This window comes from Solea solea, chromosome 21 (assembly GCF_958295425.1).
Source record: "Solea solea chromosome 21, fSolSol10.1, whole genome shotgun sequence".
Classification (NCBI taxonomy): Eukaryota; Metazoa; Chordata; class Actinopteri; order Pleuronectiformes; family Soleidae; genus Solea; species Solea solea.
Window position 1 is genome coordinate 1,230,937 of NC_081154.1, and position 24,156 is coordinate 1,255,092.

The 24,156-nt window shown below is 39.4% G+C and overlaps 1 protein-coding gene across 2 annotated transcripts in view; it reads left to right on the top strand.

The window, feature by feature from the left end:
• Positions 1 to 3,694: 3,694 nt before the first annotated feature.
• The window catches only part of abcc3 (ATP-binding cassette, sub-family C (CFTR/MRP), member 3), a 41,133-nt gene continuing 20,671 nt past the window's right edge, over positions 3,695 to 24,156 (top strand). For both annotated transcript variants that reach the window (XM_058620694.1, XM_058620693.1), the window contains exons 1-7: positions 3,695 to 3,900; positions 16,474 to 16,650; positions 17,579 to 17,704; positions 19,501 to 19,638; positions 21,024 to 21,149; positions 21,313 to 21,374; positions 22,961 to 23,092. In XM_058620694.1, coding sequence (XP_058476677.1) covers positions 3,865 to 3,900; positions 16,474 to 16,650; positions 17,579 to 17,704; positions 19,501 to 19,638; positions 21,024 to 21,149; positions 21,313 to 21,374; positions 22,961 to 23,092 — 797 coding nt within the window. In that variant the 5' untranslated portion in view covers positions 3,695 to 3,864. The remainder of the gene's footprint in view (positions 3,901 to 16,473; positions 16,651 to 17,578; positions 17,705 to 19,500; positions 19,639 to 21,023; positions 21,150 to 21,312; positions 21,375 to 22,960; positions 23,093 to 24,156) is intronic.

The window sequence follows — 24,156 nt, forward strand, 5'->3', positions numbered from 1 at the left end:
GCAGCTGCGTGTAGATGCCAACACACACACACACACACACACGCGCGCCGCCCACCCACATCTGAACCTTCAAAATAAAACCCTCACTGAGAAGGAGGAGGAGGAGGAGGAGGAGGAGTGTTCACCCTCTCACTGCTATTATTCAATCATTTAATGACGCACTGGACTCCAGAGTGAATCCGCCCATCGCGACACAGGAGCGGTTCTTGTGAGCTCGACGAACTGACTGAACCGGAGCAGCAGCAAAAGTTCTGATGCCTCAACGTTTCCATCTGCTGGCAGAATGTGCACACGACATACAGTAACGCGTTAATTTACACCAGAAAAGACTCGTAATGAATCACATATGATGGGATTATATGATCTGATCACAGATGCTGTAAATACCAGAAAACGTCTTCTTCTTTTTTCTGATGCCTGGTGTTATGGGTTTGATTTAACTGTCGGTTGCTCTCCTTGTTTTTCTGAGCTACACTAAAGGGAGTTCTGCACGAGAAAAAAATACATAAATCTCACTTTAAAATAAAAGAAAAAAGTCACTTTGTCTTAATAGGAGAATACATTTTATTTTAATCTTTAAATATCAGTAACAAGGTAACACAATGGTTTAAAATCCAGTATTAGGGCCACATTTAAAACTATTTTTTGAAAGAAAAAGGAAAAAAAAACCAAACTGAATTAAAAATTAATTCTGAGATTTAAATCGGAAATCTGAGATTGGAGTCAGAATTCTAAGATTAAAGTCACTAGAGGGTGCACTTTGCCCTGAAAATTCCTGAACCAGGTGTGACCATACAACAGATGTAAGTACATGTGCAAATAAAACAAACATTGTGTCTTGAGTACAATTGAAGTGTTTTCTCTTAAAGTTACACACAAATATTCAAAAAGGTCATTCTTGCAACATGACTTTGTAACTCGTGTCAATTAAACTTGCAATAAACCCTAAGGGAAATCCCTCTTGGACTAACATGAACAGATAAATGGGATTACAGGTTTTTGATGGGCGGAGCCTCTCTGTATAGGCCTACTCCACTCAGACAATGTGATGCCGTCGATGCTGGTGACAGCTCCTGTAGTGTGGTCACAACACAGGTCCTCTTCCACGGTGAGTTCACACTCTGCGGGCCACTTATGTGGTCAGCATCAGTAAACAAAGGCTGTGCCTCTAATCGTGGACATGGAGGCTGCTGCCTGTGGGCCAAGGTCAGAGCCACAGGTGGAGAACAGCAGGGCTTAACGGGTGGAAATCAGATCCTCTGCAAGAGGAGACCTGCATGGTCACTTAACAATGCTTCACTGCCGACAGCCTAAACAGCCTTTACAAGAGGAATACCAGTCTATCGTCATGACAAGTCAGAGTGCCACTTCCTGTTTTGCATGTGTACGTAGTACTAGTGCAGTACCGGTTCAATATGTGCCCCGTTCTTTTGTGTATTTTGTGTTTGATTGAGTGGTCGCTGACAGACAGACATCCCTTCTATCTACACAATGGTCCCCCTAGTAAGTCAACTGCCAAGTTTGAAGGCAAATCGTACGATAACGTTGTCACATACTGTATCTACCAATGAATATCACATTTGTCATCCAAACACCTGTAAAAGTCAGCACTGCACACACTGGTGGTCATTAGTAAGTCACCCGCCAAGTTTAAAGCCTGTCAAGCAAACCATTGGAAAGTTATGAGATTAAAACACAGACAGACATTCATTGGATTTACAGATGACTGTGGAGATTCTCAGTCATCCAGTGCTGTGTTTCCATCATGGTATGGTTCGGTTTGGTACAGTTCTGTACAGTGTGGTTTGGAATGGTCAAGCCTTGGGGTGGGAATCAAAGGGTACAATACGATACGATACGATACGTGATACATGGTCCACAATACCAATAATATCACGATACAACAATTCTGTGACAATCAATACATTGCAAGAAAATCAGCTAGATTTGTCCACGGTTTCCAGGATGGCCCCAACCGTGTTTGCCTACTTTAAGCGCATGCCAACTTTGGACCCTTTCCAGGCTACTCGGATACTTATGGCATTTTTTTCTTAATACAGTTCTATCACTACTCGACTCGACGCTACTTGGTTTGGGTGTCAGGCACGTCGTTTCTCCATTATGTCACAGTACTTAGTTTGTATTAGTAGTAGTTTTTATTAACCATACACACTTATTAATTCAGATAGGTGCAGTTTTATTTATTTGTTTAGTTTGTTTTTGTTTTTTGCCTATGAGTGCTAAAACTGTGAGCTGGAGCTTCAAGTGGACAAATTATGCTGGTCCACCATGGTTTCAGTAACATGGGCCCCAGATGGGAAGCCCATGTGGGCAATCACGGGGGGAGAGGAAACCACAGACAAACCTGCTGGGGACCCATATTGTTAGCCCCAATATAACCCTTATGGGGCCCACATTGACATGCTGGTGGGGTGTTTATATTGGTGAACTAGCTCCAGATATTCCAGCAGTTGGTGAAAACACTCAGAAATGCACATTTTTCCCTTAATGAATGTATGAACAATGTGCAACAAACTCTGTCAGGGGAATTTGAAGAGACCTCAATCTGGGTCCACAGAAAACCCAGGAGCCCTACAAACCTGAACCAAAGTGAAGCAAGCTTGTTTATGTGGTTTACAACCATATTGCCATTGCTGCCTCTTGTATAAACAGGCCAAAGACACATGTCTTACAGTCCCATGGTGCCTTGCTGCTTGTGTATCAACAGCTAAGTCTCAGAGGAGCTCCCCTCACTTGGTAAGTGGATCCTCTGGTGGTTGTCATGGCGTGGCGGCATGTCTCAGGATACCATCCCTATGTTGCTGGAGTGTACATTATATGTTGGTATATATTGTTTACACTGTCATTGGTAACAATCAGTGACGCCTTTACATGTAAGTTTTGTACCCAAATGTTTAAATGCACTTATTGTAAGTCGCTTTGGATAAAAGCGTCTGCTAAATGACATGTAACATGTAACATGTAAGTGATGTAACGTTAGAGGTATGTTTAAATTGTACTGTGGAGTGATGAGTCTGCCACCTCACTGCCCACACTGTTACTTATTATAAGTGTTATAATATGCTCCAATGAAACTATGGTAATAAAAAGGTAACAACAGTCATGTTTCGCCAAGCATATAGTTTTTACTCCCTGCATCTTAAGGCAAACTTTATCTTATATGTCAGACTCTCAATTTAACTATTTTATTGTACAAAATCTCATATATGATCTCACATTTCTTCTTCTATGGGATTCAATGCAGCATTATGTTGCATTACTGCCACCTTCTTGTGTTAGAAAACACATGACGTAGTGCCATTATTAAAGGTTATACAAGTTCAAGTTTTTACTTAACAAAAAACTGAAATATGTACAAACCACTTTGTTTTTCTTCTTCTTCTATGGAAGTCCACAATGTTGCATTACTGCCACCTTCTGGTGTCAGAAAAAACCTTTTTATTTTTCCTGAAACATGAATTAATAACACTTTACTACACGTTAGATTTTGATGAGCGTCAAACTAAATTTAAACGTATAAACCGGTATGAGCTTTTCTTCTTCTTCTATGGGGTTTAACGGTAGCTTGATGTCGCATTACTGCCACCTGGTGTTAGGAAACTCCTTTCTTTTCATGTCTTTTATTTTAACTCTCTCCTTCTGCTCCTATCACTTTCAGAACTGTAGTAAGAGGAGGCCGCGCCCTCTCGTGACGTCACGAGTAATTCCTGCCAGGCTCCGGGTAACTCCTCCTATTCTTCTTTCGCTGCGGCGGAAAGAGCCGATCGTTTCCTGACTCACGTCGGTCCACGCTGGGATAAGGAACCCTCTCCGGTCGTTGCCGGTTCCCCCTCCGCGGCAGAGATGGAGACACTCTGCGGACCAGAGCTGCCTTTCTGGGTGAGTACCGCTGCTGCCGTGGCGCTGCTCTTGGGACACCGGCGCCCGCTAAATGTGTCACAAGATCCCGTCAAGTCCACTAGCAGCAGCACCACCGCCGTGTGTTCACTTCGAATGTAATCTGACTTTTCTCTCTCCCTCCTGGGGGTGGAAGCCATTCAAAAGCAGCGGCTAACTGTAAGTAAGCCGCTTTAATTGCGTTAATAGCTTCCATATAATGTCATTTCGGGTTGCGCCGATGGCTTTTTAAAATCGCTACTGCGTAAATAATGGCGTATTCTGTTTGAAAACGGTCGCTTTCGAGGTAAATGTGAGCGTTGTGTTGTGTTTACGACTGCCGCGAAGGTCCGTGAAGTTATCTCAGTTACAGTAGCTAGGTCCCGGCAGGAATCATGAAGCAGCGATAATCTCACCACTTTACATGAGGAAGTAGCTAATAATTAGCCACCGTAGACTTCCAGTGGGAACATTTATGAGCGGATTAAACGTATAAGAAAGTCACATTATAGAATGATTTAATAGAAGAAAATTAGGAAAGAGTTATAGAAGGTGAAACACGAGTAGTTTCCACGAGTGGTTTGCAGTGTAAACCATGACACAGCAAATTTGTGCCAAATTTTTGTAATTTAAATTTTGTTTAACAGCTATTTCTGTAAATATTTTTGATTATTTTAATAATTAAATCAGGTTTTCCACAAGTTTGTTTGTATGAACCTAAGACTAACAGGTCAGTCACTGAGTATATATTTGCGATAATTCTTGCCCCAACTTGTACATATTTTAGTATTTATTAACGAATTAAAACATGTATAAAATGAAGTTAAAACAAATAAGTCTCAGAAATTGCTGTTTGGTTTCAGTCACAATAGAAACACAAAAGAAAAAAAGGAGTAGTAAAGATAAAACTACACAATCATGTATGCGTTATTAGAAATAATTGGTTTGCAATAGTTCATCGTAGTTTTTCTGTACTTCATAGAATTAAATACAATAAAAAAGTAGCACACTGCAAAAATTGATTTTCCAGAAAGTAAAACATCTTAGCAAGCAACTTTTGCACTAGAAAAGTAATCTAATTTTAAGAAAAAAACAGCTAAATTTGTTTTAATGAGACATCACAGCTTACTCTAAGCTGTAAAGTTCCCCATTGTGGGAACAATAAAGGATTATGTTATCTTAATTACCAGATAAACAAGATAAAGCGATGATCTGCATGAAATCCCAACTGCTCTTGATTTGTGTGTGTGTTCACTACTGGTGTGGTTTTTAAATATGTGTAACGTTTATGAAGTAAAGGCATGAAATACATGATACATTTCTTGAGATTTTTGGAATTTTCCCTCATTTTAAGGAACATTCTAGTCTAAAAATGGTTGGATTTACAAGTTAGTTTGGATTATTATTACCTAGTTGGTGGATCTGTTTCAATCTAAGAATATTTGTCTGTTTTTGCAGTATAGGAATAGGTTTGAGTAAACCCAAATGAGATAACACTTGATTTGCTTATTAGCCTTCTATTAGCGGAGGATGCGTTTTCAATATTGGACGATTACATTTGAGAGAAGCCCAGGAAGTAGGACTCATTTCTTTAATATCTGGAATATCTAATAATCTGGACCCGCTGAAAACCTATTTTACACATAAAATGAAAAGCATCTAGCTCATGCTTGAGGAAACGTGAGGGGACAAAGATGGACAGGACGACAAATGTGTACTTTTTCATGTACATGTTACTTCATTTAAGTGTTGTTTCCAAAAAAAGGGTTAATGAGACCATGTGCCTGATTCTTCTCGGGGCCAGATATCAGCTTGCTGCTTTTCCAGGGCCGTCTGAGGTGACCCTCACTCTTGGCTGCTTTAAAGGGCGACTTCAAACAGAGTGCAGGCAGTTGTAATCTCCCACTGCTGGGTAAATACTAATACTCAGGCTTGGCCGTGGACTTTATATTCAGCTGAATAGACTGTCAAGCGTTTGTCTGAGAATTAGACTGTGAGCGTTGAAGAAATGCTGGTCAAAAAGGGAGGGACGTTTTCCTGTTGCGCAATGGAGCAGGTCTAACCGTACCGTACTGTACGCAAAGAGAAGGGTGGACAATTGGGGCTGGTTATATTAGTACTATTCCTAATGGAAACAAAAAAAATGATGTACCGTAGTGTACCAAAATGCGTACCGTTCCACTTGGTGGAAACACATCTATTGACAACTCCTTGCCCCGCCTCCCAGATTACCTGTGAACTTGCGCAGTGTCGTGAACGATGATTGGTTGGTGGTCATACTTCTGCCCAAACAAGACACGGCAAGAACCCGTGCCACTGTGTTTGATAATCTGACATCGCGAAAAGACATCACATACTCTGATCTAGATCCATTATCTAGATCCATTACTAAATGAATCCTCAACCATTTGACTGTTTTTTCAATCATTAAAACAAGTTTCTCTGATTTTTCAGTTTCTTAAATGGGAATATTTTCCTGGTTTCTTTGTGCCATATAACAAATAAATCATTAAAACTCTAAACAATTTTGTGTTTGTGGACAAAATGAGACATTTGAAATTCTGTAAATTTATTTCCATGACCCATCTGTGGGTCCTGAACCGGACCTTGGGAATCATTGCTTTAAAGTAGTAGCAACGATTCACAAATTGCTTAATTAATCAGTGTTTTCTTTAATAATTAAAACCAGTTCCTGTGATTTTTTTTAGCCTCTTAAATGTAAATATTTCCTGGTTTCTTTCGCTTATATAACAAAGGAAATCAAAAGTGATGAAAGTTTGTGCTATTGGTTTCTGAAAGCTGAGACGTTGCACGTCAAACACCAACGTTATTGCGGTCATTTCCCGTTTCACACTGTTTTAGGAAGCCTGAGAATCTGCGTCTTTGACTCCATAGAGAAGAGAGTGGGAAGAACTCCTGTACATAAGTTTCTATTTTAGTAAGTTTCAAATTTAACACACAATAATCTGTTGTTCATGTACAACTGTGGTGTGGTTTAACATTGTAAATAACTGCCAGATATTGGAAGTTATTCTGGAAAAATTGCCAAAAGCATGTAGTTACAGGAAATTCTCAGGTGCTTTTTATGTTTAAAATAACATAGGCGTTAAAGGGTTAAAGCCAATGTTTGCCAATACCGATATCGTGTCGAATAAAAATTTAACGTATGTCCTTTTAAGTGTGAGGGAGATGAAGAATTTGGCAGAATAAAGTCCATTCATTCATTCATATTCAGTTTTGATGGCCCCAACAATCATGTGACCACAACTGTTTCTCAGTATAAAAATGTATTCGTGCCTGGCTTCATTCATCAAAAAGACCACAAACCTTTTCATCATATCACATGATCTTCCTCTGAGCATGACTTTGGTCTTTTGTTGTGAAAGTTGTGAAATAAACCAGCCGAGTCATCCTCTGCGCTTTCCCTCCTCCCACTGCACCGACCAGGAAACGCCTCCGTCGTGACGGCCTTTGCTGCGATTGTGTGGAATGTTTTTTATTGTAAGATGTGAACCTTTACTTCCTCTGTTTATTTACCAATGTGATTCGTTTCATCTCCTCCCTTTGAACGGCACATTCATCTACTTATTTCGAGCAAAGAAAAGTTCCGTTTTATTATTAAAGAAATATGGACTGTAGTATTTAATATGTTGTACAACAAGTCATATTTTCAGGGCTACAACAAGTAATTAATTTGTTCTCAAAGACCAAATTAATTGACTACGTTGGTTAATCACTTGGATTTAGAGATTTATTATTTATTTTATTACATTACATTACATGTCATTTAGCAGACGCTTTTATCCAAAGCGACTTACAATGGAACTGAGTACAATCAGCCAGTGGTGGAGTCGAACTTGCGAACATGATGTCTTTCGCACACAGGGTACCGGTCTTAACCACTGAGCCACTCCACCCCATTAATTACTAATGGGGTGGAGTGGTAATAATAATTAGTAATAATTAATTAATTGTTAATAGATGAGAGGACATTGTCAATTTGTGGTTTAGGAAACAAAAACGGACATTTTCACCCTTTTCTGCAGAAAATGTTGCATCTCTATGATGGTAATTTGATTATCTTTGGGTTGTTTGTAAAACACTTTGTTTGTTGACATTGTTGTTGTTTAATTGAGGAAATAATCCACATATTTTGGATTGGGCGACCATTTTTGTTGTTGTTGTTGTTGTTGTTGTTTGATATATCTGTATGATGAGATTTCACAGCCCGTGTTGAACAAGGTGTTAAAGAGGAGACATCTGTGAGTTTACTGCCTCCAGCACCTCAACACGGCCATGTTGGCACAAGTTGTCCAGGCTCTTTTTTTAATATTTTGGCCTCTTCTTGTTCAGTAAATTTATCTCTCTGTCTATTATGTGTTGTCTCATCTTGTTATGATACGTTTTTGTAAATTCCCTGGAAGCTTCAGCTGCTCTTTAGCTCGACTGTACCCAGTTTGGTATGGTTTTCCATTACAATATGGCACGGGCGTTGCTGTCCGCCTGGAACTTGTTCCCCAAGTATTTCCTGTCGACATCCGACAAACTAATTGTGGTTATCTAATGTTTGTCAGATTACAAACAGATTACAAATTAGATACTTACAATTATTTTGTCAGATGTCGACGGGGAACGAGTTCCAGGCGGACAGCGACACCAAGCCTGTGACGACTTCTGGTCCATTGAGTTGTCACTCCAGAACTCAGTAGTCAATCAGCAGGCAGCTTCCTAAGGTCCGCCAATAAACAAAAAAACCATGGCACAAAGAACAAGTGAGGGAGCGCAAAGAACAAATCAGGGAATGCAAAAACAAGTGTATTTTCAAACAATAAAATACAATATTTTTAAATGATTAAATTGATATTTTATTTGCTCCTTTAAAAAGTGTTGTTTGGTAAAAATATTGACACAAATCTAATTCCATGCAGAAGCAGACAGACTCTGCTGCCTTCAGTAAAACCACACCCATTAACAGGCTGATGTTAAGCCTGGTAATTATCCGCATTATACATATATATGTGTATATGTATATACCGTGTATGTGTGTGTGTGTATATGTATAGCAGTAATTTAGTCTGGAGGATTTAGCCTGGATTACAGCTGTGGTGAGAGACACAAACAGAGTCTGACAGACTAATGTCATGTTGTATAAGTCGGGAATCGTTTGTCTTCTTCACTTGGAGCCGAACAGAAACTGAAAAAGATGAAGTTGTCAGTCTCGTGATGATTAAGTGTTTCTAGTGGGAAAGTTCAGTTCAGTGTTTGTTTGCGAGGGTGTGTTCTCTTTAACTGAGATACATGTACAGTTATACCGTACCTTTTCCTGCCATAAATAACAAATCTGTCTTTAGTCAAATCATTTCTTTGTACTTAAATGTTGTGTAAGTCTCACAGTGTGGCTTCTGCTTTACGTTGCGCCACCGATAAACATCCACATTGCCTCAGTCTATGCCAAAGGTTAGTCGAGGCAGCTAAGTTTAGCACATGAAAGTGAAACTGCTACAACTACTAAATTAATTAATTAATTAATGTTCCAAAAAATGTAAATAACCAAACCTCCAAAAATGAAGAAATTCTGTTCACTGCCATATAAGATATTAGAAGTTGTTCATTAATTTAGTAGTCAGTTATTAATTGATATCATGAGGTTAATGTCAGATAAAACCCATAAAACCATTAATTCATGACTCACTTTAGTCCGAATTAAAGGAAAGTACTTTCCCACATGATCTTCTTTAAATGTTTTTATTTGTTTACAATAATAATTTGGCTATTCCTTTATATATATATATATATGGTTGTGTGTACAGTTCTGGTCTTACTTGGATGGTAACTCAGTCCTTCTAGTCAAGAAATTCCCCTAACTGCAATTTCAACTTCCTAAACTGAACAAAAACTGCTAACACAAAAATAATTGTGGTAAAAGTTTAATTTTTACTTTAGATTGTCTGGAGTTGTGTTGTTGAACTGCAGACTCTGGTGGAAACCAACTCGCTCTCCATAAAAGATTAACAGAACGAGTTGAATTCCTGTAAACGTCTCACACTTGTGTATAATTCCTTCATGGCAGGTCCGTGATTTATGATTTTTTTTTTTCAGTGTTTGTGTTGTCTCCGCCACTTCCTGCTTGTTCTCCTGTAACGTTTAAAAAAAAAAAAGGTAATTCCTCCAGTCTGAGCAACGATAATCTTCATGTTAGAATTTGGTCATTCCTTGGAATCTATTAAAAGAACGCAGATTCATCAATAACGTGGCTAATGTTTTCCATGTTGGAGTTAAAGCAAACATGGCCAGCAGCGATTCCTGTCCTTCTGCAGTCTGAATTGTTGTCGACCCTTCGTTTGTACGCTGGTCTAACGGAGAACAGATGGTCACTCTCCGGCAAGTCCTTCTCTAAAGCCTCTAAAAAAGAAAAACGTCCATGTGGACTGTCGCCCTCGCAACGCAGCACCTGCTCGACGTTTCTGAGCTTGTTGAGTGACGGCAAACACGCGCAGCATAGAGTACATCATTATGGTTTCCTGAAAAATTAATGGTTCTTTTCCATGAGAAAGTTCTAGCACAACTCGACTCAAATCTATTCTAAAATGTGACATCGTCACTGGAAAGAGTTATGAGTGTGACGTCCGACACAAAAATCACATTTTAAAAACCACCAGGAGTGTAAGTTGGTTCAAGTCTCCTTCTCTTCTGACTGTTTTAACTCTTTTAATGGTTTTTGGTCTCCACCACCTCCTGATGGAAACGGGTGGCTCGTTGTGATACTATGTGTTCACATCACGACGGTATAGAATTTATTTTCGTTTCCTTTGAGTACTTTCTATGGACCCCTATACAGTTCACAATAATAAAAACATATATATGATGTAAAATTAATCTATAAATTACAAATACAGACAGAAGTAGCTCATAATAACTTGCTGGGACCACGACCCATAAGTTTGGGACCTCTGTGTTAAAATGAAAATTGAGTCAACGAGATAAAACGGGAAACATTTTCATAAGATAAACAATTATTTTAACCGTTTTTAACAATTGAAACAAGCTCTCTGATGTTTCAGCTGCTTAAATGTGAATAGTTCCTGGATTCTTTGCTCATCATTAAAACTGAATACATTTGTTGTTTTTTAGACAAAAGTTGACATTTGAAAACATCTCACTCTACTCTAAAATGTGGAATCAATCGACTGCCAACCACTGATTGGTCAGGGAGTGTGGAGTCACTGACTTTTGTGAGTGTATTTTGTGAATTGTCGCCTGTAGATCCACAGAATCCAACATTTTTCAAGGCATCGAAGCTGTGACATTGTTGGTTAGCTTAAATTCAACGTATATATAATTTTAATTTTAGTAAAAATAACGTTGTGTGACTCTTGCCCGGCCTGTAATGCTGCTTTTCCCACAACGGAATATAAATGTTCACCCTGTTTATGTCGGATTTTATTTAGAACTCTAATTACTTTATATATTAAAAATGTATAATATTTCTGTGTCACGCTCCCTGTGAAGTGAAGTAACCTGCGTCTCTGCCGCCGCCAGGTTGTTAACACAAAGCATCTCAAACCCTTTTCATCTCACCTTTTGTTCCAGTTTCAGGTTTCGGGTTTCAAGTAAAGTGTGATGTAGTGCTCTGAAAGTCTGTGAAATGGTAGAAAGAATTCCTGTGTGTGATGAGGGCCTTTCACGCCTCTGGTTCTGACCTGTGTACAGTTAAAACATTTTTGAATTGATTATATGTAGAAAAAAACATCTTCTGTATCCGATTAGATATTGTACAAGACGAGTATAATTACGGTGGAATTTCTGCAATTTAGTTATTTCTGAAGTCAGCTTGTGGGGTTATGTATACTGTAAATACCAGGTCAAAAGCGTTGTATAACATGTACATGCGATAGTGCAGCCTTGTGCATTTTTGTAATTGTGTTGTTTTAAAGTAGGGGGCCTCAAACTCAAATTATCCTGGAGGGCCAATGAGTGTCTCGTCCGGTCAGGAAGTGTCTGTTCAAGTAATTTAATATCCAAACACTACAGGGATACAAGCAGTTTTCATGAGAAATGTATACATTTAACCTTCTTTAAAACAACATTATTCTTTGGTCTATTTACCTACAGCAGTAAAAATCCTACAATTCCCTAACTTTTATGTAATAGACTCTAAATAGGAATCATGTTTAATTTTTCCTATGTTTTAATTCAGTTTTTGGTCTCCACCACCTCCTGATGGAAACGGGTGGCTCTTTGCGACGCCAGGCGTCCACATTACGACAGCGTAGAACTTATTTACTTATTTGTTTCCTTAATATCGATCCCTATACATTTCACAATGAAAAACCATAATGAATCTATAAATGAATTCAGACAGAAATAGCTCATGATAACTTGATATTAAGTGCCCGGACCTGTATTAAAGTGAAAGTTGAGTCAACGAGATAAAACAGTGGAACATTTTCTTAAGATAAACAACAATTAAAACAAGCTCTCCGATGTTTCAGCTTCTTAAATGTGAATATTTCCTGGTTTTCTTTGCTCCACGTAACAAAGAACTCATTAAAACTGAATACATTTGTTTGTTTTTTTGGGACAAAACTTGACATTTGAAAACACTGTTCGATAATATTTCAACATTTTCTCACAAAACAACTCATTGATTTTACCCAGAAAGATAATACACAGTTATGAAACCAATCATTAGTTGCACTTCAACTCAACTCCACCCCAAGAGCGCGCAAACACACACACACACACACACACTCGACAGGGTTGTCATTTCCGTCAGTCATCCATCACAATGGTGATAATTACAACCCTTTTTCTCCATTCATGGTAAATATTTACTATAATCTCTGCCTTTAGTCTTGTGTGAATGTGAAAGCGGCCGCGGAGCTTTTATCAAATCCACTGCGTCTTTCAACCAAGATAAGAGTGAATGTGAAGAATGTGAGCACAAGAAAGAAAATGCCTTGCGTAAAAATGGTCTTGAGTAAATGGACTCAAAGGGGACATTTACTTTTGTGAGCTGTGTGTGTGTGTGTGTGTGTAACCTGCTGCTCACACTGACCTGTAGCAGGATCAATTTTAGAATGAAGGGTGTGTTAGTTGTGCACACATTTGCAATGCAAACTCTACCCAGCACAGATCTTGATGTAAACATACACACACATGCGGAAACATTGAATGGAAATAGCCAGGACAAATACTCTCCTGTATGTTCTGTATGTTCTGTATGTTCCAATGCAAATGTTTGCAGAAGGTGCCCTCGCCTGTCCAACGAGACCACGGTTCTCAGACTGTGGTATGTGTACCACCAGCGGTACGCAAGGTATATATATGTATATACGTGTGTATATATTTGTAGAAATGAAACAAATAATAATAATAATAATTTAGAGTCACCTTATCTCTCACTCTATCTTAATCTAATGTCACTATACCAGTGTGTGAAGTATATGTGAGGAAGAGGAGGATGATCTCCACCATAATGGTGATAATGGTGTTACTTGGTGTTGATCTTGGTTTATGGAACTTCCAGAGCAGAAGCAGGGGGCATCAGTTCTTTGTGGTGGCTGCGACAGTTTGTACTCCACTACAATATATTGTTTGCAGATCACCGAAAAAGCAGGCGATCCACTAAAGATAGACAACATTGCACTGCCGTGTTCTAATGTGATAATTGCACACCGTAAAGCTGTCTAGCATTGTTAAAATAACAGTGACGGAGTCCTTTTTTTCCCCCTACAGAGCTCCCCCTACAGTTTAGGAGTACCCATTTTTCCGACACCACCGCAAACATCCTTCCATTGTAAACCTCTTTATCCTCGCTGTTGTAAGAACTCATGTTTATGTCCATGCTGGTTGGCATCCGTTCTACACCCTTCTGTATTTTTCAGTTTGGCCACTAGTCACCCTACTCGTGTGTGGCCCCCTCGCTTGGTCGTTTCCTCTTCTTTGCTTCCTCCAACAACGTCGCTTGGTCTTATAGCCGGTTTATAACGGGGCTAGTGAAGCAATTTGTGGTTCCTCCTGATTCTGAGGACTCCGGGTCAGTGGCCCTGATCTTGCAACGCTGGTTTTCCAATAACAGACAGTAGGGAGCAGTGGAGACAGCCTCCCATTCTCCCTGCAACTAGACTTTTTACCATCTCAATGACTCCAAAACTCTTGCACTGATCATAGTTGATTTCACAGTAAAACATTAACTGTGTAGAAGGTGGCAGTGAATGGTGACATCATCTCTCTTGAGGTGTAACAGGTTAATGTTCCCACGAGTTAAATTTCACAGTCATGCTCGGCTTTTAGCATCCAGTTACCATGGAAAACGTGTGTCAAACCCATCATTTACGAAAAGGAATCGTGGGCCATAGGAATAGGGTGAATAGACCATCTATAAAAATAGACAGTGTCTTGGATTTGGCATTTATAGACTTCACCTGCTTTACAAATGTTCGAGTGAGAAGTAGAAGCTGATTTTTCCTGTAGACTTTGATTCAAACAGAGTTCTACTACATCTGCTTCCGTCCTACTCCTTTTGGCGTCACTTTTCAAACAATGGAGGCTTCGTCCAAAGTCTCATATGCACTCCGTGGTGAGAATAAAGCAGGAAGAGCTCAGGATGTTTCACAGTGAGAAAGTGTGTCGGTTCCTGTAGTCCAAACTCAGAGACATTCTCCCACCGCTGTTGTAACACATGCGTCTGAAGCTGACAACTTCCAGCTGTGTTTGTCATATGTGAAAAAAAAAATCATCCAGACTCAATTTATGTCCTGAAAACTGTTCTACCGGTCGCAAAGAGCCTCGCAAATACATGTGTTTACATCTCAAGTGTTTATTCACTTTCCTGCTGAGTCATTGTTAAGAGCTTGTGTAGTTTCAGACTGAAAACACATGTCGGGTGTTTGCTCAAGTTGCTGTAGAATAAAATGTGCTGTCGAGATGAGTAATGAAAACACCCGTTTGACAAAGAACATCTCAACTTCACACACAGCAGCGTGAGCACTTACTCCCTCACCCTCTTAATCCCAGTCCACTCTCACACACATGCTGAGCCGTACACGTGCTCGGGCAGATGGGAGTGGTGATGTGTGGAGAGCGGCTGGAGACTGGCAGCTGTGTTTATCTTGATTCTATCTGTGGGTGGGCCTTCAAACGTGTTTGTCCAGCGGAGCACAATAACCACAGAGTCAGGGGCCGCACCTCAGTGCTGCCAATGCTCTTTATCTTGCTCCTGCTGATAACCCTGCCAGTGGTCAGTTATTGTTCCCCCAGAAGGGAAAATAAATGAATCCGACTGTTTTCATCATGCTAAAGCGGTCATTCCCAAACCCTGGGTCATGACTCTAGAAAATGAGTCGTGTAAGTGGGGCTACAGCCGTGTTTCCACCCAGTGGAACGGTTCGGTTTGTTACAGTACAGTATGTATTTTTTTGCGTTTACTTTAGGAATAGTACCAAAATAACCAGCCCCAACAGTTTTATACTCTTGGCACTTTTCCACTACACAGTTCCAGCATAACTCGGCTCAGCACGGCTCGACTCTACTTGTTTTTCTTTGCTTTACAATTAGCTATTGTACCTGGTACTTTTTTATTACCCGTTCCAAGCGAGTCGTTACTGAAATGTAGACCAGGTTTTGGTCTCCACAGTCCTGACAAGGTCAGCGCTATATATATTATAGCGCTGAACCCTTATATTTTGTAGGTGTTATTACTACAGTATTGAGCTTTGTGGTACGCCACGGTCAACCGATATGGTTTTTTCTATGGCTGATGCCGATTTTTAGAAATCAGGGCAGTCGATGCAGATTTTCTTTGCTTCACAATTAGCTATTGTACCTGGTGCTTTTTTTTAGTACCTCCTCTGACGAGGTTCCAAGTGAGCTAAGCTACTAAACGTCGACAGACTGCCGGCCACTGACTGATTGTGCGACGTCTGACACAAAGCAAACAATGTACAAACTGTAGTTTAAATCAGTTAAAAGTACTTATAACGCGACATTTCTTGAAACAATGAAAAATGACAAAGAAAAAGATCGTAAGTTCTGTTTCCGCGTGGATAAGACTAAAACTCAGTTGTTATTATTTTGTAAATTGTTTTATAATGGAAAATACCAATGGGAGAAGACACTCGTATATTGCACATATATTCTTATAGCCTCTGTATACATGTTTAAACATAGCAATGGATAAAAGTGTCTTAAAAGATCTGTGTGCTAAGGACCTGACCCTGTGAACGGAGAGTTTTAAGTTACAGTATGTTTGTACAGATAATGTTGTTGGCCAAGCTTCTAAAAATGTGTAGAACTGGGTTTTACACCCCCCTCCTCTGGGGTGTAAAGAGACGGGCCATCAGTGTTTTTAAGTGTTTACAGATTGCAGGTAAAGAGAAACATCTGGTGTAATGAAGTTGTATTGTGTGTGTTTGTGCGAGTGGTGTTGGCTGACACATGCCTGTGCTGTTCAGGTAGTGTGTGTGAGACAGTCTTTTTTTACTTTGTGGGAGGGGTTGAGATTGCAGAGTTTGCACTAGTTTGATATGAAGTTTTTGGTGTGCACACTGAAGTCCTGTTGCCGTGTGTGTGCAGGTAGCAAATGAGACGCTCCACACAGACCGGCCTGACCTGCCCCAGTGTTTCCAGCTGTCCGTCCTGGCATGGCTGCCCTGCATCTTCCTGTGGGTCGTGACCCCCATCTACCTCTTCTATCTCAAGAGGAACAACAAAGGATACATCATGATGTCCATTTTGAACAGGTTCAAAACGGTGAGAAGTAGACTACACACACACACACACACAGTCTGGTTTCCATGACTACACTTACTCTAACCTTAACCCTAACCTGACCACAATTCAATCTTAGTCCTAAACTTCACCAGTTCCCCTAGAAATGAGGTTCTGCCTCATCAGGACCAGGTTTTGGTCTCCATGGTCCTGCGTTAAATGCCAGAAAAAGTCATAACATTATATTTTGACAGTGTTGTTACTTAAAAAAATAATAAATTAAATAAATAAATAAATAAATAATAATATAAAATAATAAAAAAAAGTGGGTATTGAGCTTTGTGTTACACCGCGGTCGACTGATATGGGTTTTCCGATGGCTGATGTCAATTTGTAGAAATCAAGACAGTTGATGCTGATTTATTTATTTTTTGGCCAATTGAATTTTTTTCCTCCATCTTGTAAAGTATAACTGTTTAGTTATAACAAATAATACAAAAACCAGTGCTTGTAACCACTGATTTAACACCAATAAGTGTCTGTCTCGTCAATCTACATGTTATGTCTGCACTGAAGTGCAATTATACACAGTATTTTCAATAAAGACTGAACTTTCCAATAAAATAATGTTCAAACTAAACATCAAATCGATGAAAAAGGTCAATTTAGTGACTTTGCCACATGAATGCAAAATTCCGTAATTTGTAATAAACTCAATGCCGATGATGAAAAAAAAAGCAAAATATCGCAATCTGATGTAACTTAAATACAAATGCATGCAACCAGTATCTACTAGGTCATTTCTAACTTCTCCTCCTAAACTATACAAGCCTAGATTGACATGAGCTGTAAATGTCACCTCCACGTCTGATATGAGTCACTGAGGTTTGATCATGATTTATGGCTAATTCACCATATACTCTTCTAATATGTCTTGTGTGTGTGTGTGTGTGTTCTTTTCTGCTCTCAGGTGTTCGGCCTGTTGTTATGGATCGTGTGTTGGGCAGATCTCTTCTACACGTTCCACGAACTGCGGCAGGGGAACAGCCAGCCGCCCATCTACTTTATCACCCCGCTGGTTCTCGGCATGACTATGGTGAGTGAGTGAGTGAGTGAGTGAGTGAGTGAGAACGTCCGTCCATAAACACTTCACCTCCCGAGAAGAAGGTTTTCATGTGTCCATGCAGACCACAGCCACACATTTGTGCTTCCACTGTAGAGTTAAGTAGGTTTTATACTGACTGTCCCACATTCACGCTTCCCCTTTAATGACCAACAGACGTGAAGTGGAGATAAGAGCCTTTGTTTAGATTGGGAAAAGTTGTCGGAGAGCAACACTTCCTTTTTCAGGAAGGAGTGATTCACACTCACATATTCACAAACCAACACACAGTCAAAGCAAACTTCTAAGTAAGGGTCTTTTTAATATTATATAACAATATCTGTTCAATGACTCAGCTAAAATGCTGTTGCTTATTTACATCTGTTTCGAATTGTATCAGATTTTACATTTTTATCTGTCCGATATTTACGATCCAGTGATTTTGACTAATACCGATACTGAGAACCGATATCGGTTCACTTTTTTTTTCTTTCTCTTGGGCCCCAAAGTCTTAATCTTAACTTACATGTAACTTGTCTATGGTCTGTGTCTATGGTTTACTTGTAATGTGTAATGTCTTGTGATTTATGTATTCTTTTGTTTAATGTCCTGTTGAATGTCTACTGTACTAACCTGCCTTAGGACAACGGATGAAAATGAGCTATTGTGCTAACTCCGGCATATTTGCGTTGTTGCTCTATGCTGACATGTTGATGAATATGCATTGTCCTAATTCAAATAAATCAATAAATAAATACTGTCATATACGTAGGCGTGGGAATCGCCAGAGACGCAACGATAAGTATGTTTTTTGTGAGGAAGTGGTTTTGCTCACTTTGAGCTCAGTCAGCGTTCCACAGCAGAGTGGACGTTCCTTTGCACCGATGAGTGGATCACATGATCACATGACCCAGTCTCTCACACACACACTTTCACAAGTACTTGTGTTACAACTACAGTGTTTCTGAAAAAAACGATGAGTGCAGTCGTTTTTATTTTTGGCAAACAGCTCCTGTGTTATTCTTCTGTTAGTGCACGTTTACATTGGCTGCAGAATATGAGTTAGAGGCAGCTGAGAGACGTGTGTGTGTGTGTGTGTGTGTGTGAAAAATCAATTCCATACAAACACGTTTGGTTTCAGATATCCGTCAAACTTGGGAATGACTTGGAAATGAATAACCCTAACCCGGCAATTAAACTTCACAAAGAAGAGGAAAATGAAACACTACGTCTTCTTGGATTTAAAACTAGTTTTTTGATTGTTGGGAAGCTGTTTCACCGACATCTTCATCTATAGTTCTTTTTTGCAGTGTATTGTGGGAAAAACAGTATCTACTAACTCTTACTGTCTGTATTGTGTCGGTTTTAATTCATCAACATTATTACAAATGATGCATTTTTGCCTTTTTATGACCCGTTTCATGAAAACACTGTATTTTTTTGAGTTACAGTGCAGATTATCTATCTGGATAAATTAAACCAAATCCTTCAAATGACAGTTTTCCTCGCTGAATCGATTAGTTGTTGTTGCAGCAGCTTCAACGAGGCAATAACGAGGCAGAAACGCTCCTTTTTAGAGCAGAGTGCTTTAATAAGCGAGAGCTGGAGGTTGTGTCAGGACACGGAAAAGCCATAAAAGCTGAGCGGCAGCCAGCAGTGTTTGAAGGAGGAACATTGAGAATGAAAGACTGACCCAGTCAGAGCACGGTTTACCTCGCATGCCCTCAGTGAGTCTGTCTCGGCTAATCTAACTCAGAATCTCCCCTGATATCTCCCTCCCTCTCTCTCAGCTGCTGGCCACGTTTCTGATCCAGTACGAGAGGTTACGCGGGGTTCAGTCCTCAGGGATCCTCTTCATCTTCTGGTTCCTGTCTGTGCTGTGTGCCATCGTGCCTTTCCGCTCCAAGATCCTGCAGGCGTCCAGCCAGGTGAGTGCATGTACACACACAACACACACACACAAACATAGACCTTGTCAAGTAAATACAGAGATTCTCCATCTTCATACATTATATATACGTTAGAAACATTCCAGCTGTGGAGTAAAGACTGAAAATGGTTTCAGGATCTTTTTTAGTCGGGTCTAAAAATATGTTTTCATGACGTACAGGAGCCATAGTTAGCTCCTCCTAAAACGGTCTAGGCTCTTTTGATCGTATTTGCTGAGGAGGAGTTTCAGTGCGACTTTTAAGTCGGCGACACAAAACGACCAAGTGTTGTTTTCTGGAACTTTGAAACCACACAGATTAAATTTAACACAGGTAAATAAGTTTCCGGTCATAAAAGTCCCTGGAAATGTCGGTGGAAAACATTGCTTGTCCCCTTGACTGTTTTGTTATCCAGTGACACGACATCTATCCGCCGGGTATATAAGTTTGACCTGTAATAAGGTCGTAATCATATCTCATAATTCATTCATAATGACCAGAGATAGATGAGTTTGAACTTGATTCTTGGAAAATGGTGACAGCCCTAGTGGGGGGGGGGGAGGAGTGTTGCATGAATGGACTTGTTTAAAACACAGTCATGTCACCTTTTCCCTGCAGTCACTCATCTGAGCCTGTTGCAGCGAGATAACAGAGATAACAGCGTTGGGGTTTTCTTCTGCTGGACGAGCAGAGGAAACATAGTCACATGTGTAGTGATAAACAACACAGCTGATTACTGTCGCTTCCAGAGACACGGAGCTGAAATCCACTGGAATTACTCGACTCCCAAATAAATCCCCCATTTCTTAAGAGATTAGTGACCTATTAAACATTTCTACTGCTTAGATCTTTTTATGAGGAATCTGATTAGAACTCATGATAAATGGGAGGGATTAATTCAGTCGGATGTTACGTGAATACGGATGGGGTTTCCACGGGTGGTGTGGGACATGCATGCAGGGTCCTTGAAAAATGTTTGCAGATGATATTGTAATCTGTAGTGAGAGTAGGGGACAGGTGGAAGACAACCTGGAGAGGTGGAGGTGGACATCTGCACTGCAGAGAAGAGGAATGATGCTATTTCTGTAAAGATGGGAGATATGGCTTAGAAAGAATAGTTATTCTTAGTCTATATATAGGAGATTATGTGGACATAAAGCTGCACATAAAGCTATTTCTCTGGACTCATGAAAAGATTTATTTTGAGATGTTTGTGCTTCTAAAAGAAGTGAGAGTGAGAGTAATTTCTTTGGCTTTTTTTTATGTTAAATGAAGGCTATAAATATGGTCAAATTCTGCTGTAACACAAATGATTTGGCTGAAGTGTCGTGATCATAATACAGTATTTATTTGTGTTGTGCCGTGTCCTCATTTCACCGTTTCAGAGCGAAGTGACCGACAAGCTGCGTTTCACCACGTTCTACATCTACTTTGCGCTGACGGTGTGCGAGCTGATCCTCTGCTGCTTCAACGAGAAGCCTCCTCTCTTCTCCAGCGTCGTCACAGACCCCGTGAGTGTGGAAGTGTGTCTGAGAGAATGTGCTCCGGTCTCTTCTCCGTGCTCGTTAAAACACTCACTCATTCATTCATTCATGCGCAGAGAACAGTCAACCGTATGACCCTCTCTTATCCTCGTTTAACCTCTCTGTCCTATTTCCCCCCCCCCCTGCTCAGAATCCCTGTCCCGAGTCCACAGCGGGTTTTCTCTCCACCCTCACATTTTGGTGGTTCACAAGGTAAATTCACACGTCAATCCATGGTGTCACTAAGTCATTGTCAAATGAGGAAATAATGTCATTTATAGACAATTAGAAGACGAAGAAATGTCATATTTTGGCTTTTCTCAAATATGATATATGACTTTACTTCTTCTGCCGTGGTTTAAATGTTCAATATGTAAAAAACGTTAAGGTTTATTGGCAGAAAATGAATATATATACCACTCCTAAGTATGTTTGTGAAGGCGTATAATTGCTCTAAATTAAAAATTGTTGTTTTTTGTGATGTAAGAATAAGCCTTTTATTACATATTACAAGTTAATATGATAACATAAAGGCTTATCTTATCTTAAAGTATAGTTTGTTTTTGACATAAAATTAATGAATAAATACAAGTACTCTAGGAAAGAAAGCATGAAAACAATAACAAATGATAAGAAAATAAGAATGGAAGAGGATTACGGCCACATGTGAATATGTTTTAAAACAAAGTCAAAAGTAATAAAAGCCAGAATATTGAGATTAATCCCAAAAAAAGGAGAATTCTCACTGTAATCTGAAAAATTCTGATTTATTTATGTTGTTTGTTTATTTATTTATTTGTTCACATGTTGCCCCTAATACTCCGTATCTGAAAACGAGGTTGACGTAAAAGTGTTTCTCTATTAAGAAATAATAATAAAATAAAATAAAAAGTGTTACACTCCAAAAAACAATTAAAATCTTTGTACAATATTGTAGATAAAATTGAAATGAAGTGTACAAACAACTGATCCAGACATGATTCAAAACCCAAATTTACACTCGGTGTTAAAAAACAAACAAAAAACCAAAACAAAATGAAGGTGTTTTTTCCATAAATGAACACATGAACCAAAAACAATCAAATGGTTCCTCACTTTTTGTAGAGCTGAAACTATGAAATGATCTGCTGATTATTTTCTCCATTAATAATGGATTTGTTGTTTGGTCCAAAAAACCAAACAGTTATTCAGTTTTAATGATTTCTTTGTTTAAATGGAGCAAAGACACCAGAGAATATGCACATTTAAGAAGCTAAGAAATTGATTGAAAAAAAACTTGATTTAATTATTGAAAAAAACCTGTATTATGTATTTATATTTGACGATGAATCACTTTAAATCATAATCTAAACTTGGCAATGTGATGTCCTTAAGTCAGGTGGATTTTCAGGTTCTTTAATGACAGAAAACTCGTGTGAACACGTTCGTCATGATTGACAGCTCATGCCTCGGAGCAACCGTATTCTGGTATTTTTCGTCCATAGCATCTTCTCTCAGTGTTTGCACCGTAAGCCGATATCTCCTCCCACACACACACACTGTAAAATAGATCAAGCTAATATCCGGTGGAATCCGATCCGACGAGAACACAACGATGATGATGAGGGGAAACCCAGGAAGCTCGGCGGAGTCTCTCTCTGTGGAAAGCAATTCTTATTGAGTTTAAAAAATCTAATTTCATCCAGTGAATGAAAATGAAAACGTAAACAGATTTAAGAGGGAGGCAGATGGAGGATTTTTGTTTGCTGTAACTGCACGCTTCCTGTAGCAGATTGATTTAAAGTCTCTCTTTTTCTCAGAATGGCCATTAAAGGCTACAGGATGCCTCTGGAAGCCAAAGACCTGTGGTCTCTGAACAAGCGCGACAGCTCCAAAGTGATGGTCCCCAAACTGCTGCGGGAGTGGGAGAAGGAGCAGGTCAAGGCCAAGTGGTAAGAAAACAAAAAACACTTTCAGAATAAAAGCCTCTTCTTCTGTCACAGTGGAATAAGAACAGAGAGCAGGTTATTGGGGAAGAAAATGAGGTTAAAGCTGGAAACTGGAGAGCTGCTGTAATGTACTGTCGCAGCCAGCGCTGGTTCATTATTACAGTGAATTACTGACAGACTGAGTATCAGGCTGCAGCTTCAGATACACTTTGACTTCTTTTGACTGTCTGCCACGGCCGAATCATGAATAATATTTTGTTGGGCAACTTTTTCCCCCAAATTTCAAACAACGTCACTCAAAAGTCCTTTTTCATCCATAAACCAGAAAATATTCAAATTTTCAATAAAAAAAATAATATTCACATTTTTAAATAAAAACATTTCACATTTAAAAAAAAAAATGAATATTAATAAAAAGATATCACATTTAAAGAATAATATATTCAAATGTTTGCCAAATATATAATTGCCTGATTAATTGGTTTACCATTGTCCACATTCACTGTGACCCAGTAATAGAGGGTCACCGAAATATCAAAGTCGCAAAATGGATGCAGATTTCATGCTTTTCACTCTTTATTTTTATTCTATATTCTTTAAATCTCCATTCTTACTCGTCTTCTATTCCACTTTGCTTCTAAGTCATGTGCTGCTGCATCAATATTTGTTTTATGTGTGAATCAACGAACTCGGAACTCTCGTTCAGCCTGTACACGGCGTTACGTGGAATATTACGACAGTTATTATTCATATTTGAGCCGTTGGACAGAACGTAGAAGAAGAAAACTTAAGTTTGTTCGACAGAATCCAAGCCTCTAGTTTTGCATATAAACCTCACGGAACGAGAATTCTGAAACAAGTAAAACGGCATTTTTCTCCCTCTTTAGTTTCTATGAAAGTCCAAGTTTAAATCCTGTCTTTGTCAAAAGTCCGTGTCTTTCACTTCCTTGTCAGAACAGAGGGGAGAGGATGTTGTCTTAGTGGGCAGGGCTTCTCTCTGCACGTGTGTGTGGTTTTGTGGTTTTTGCAACGATGACTGTGATGTTTTTCTGGAAGCTCCGATAACT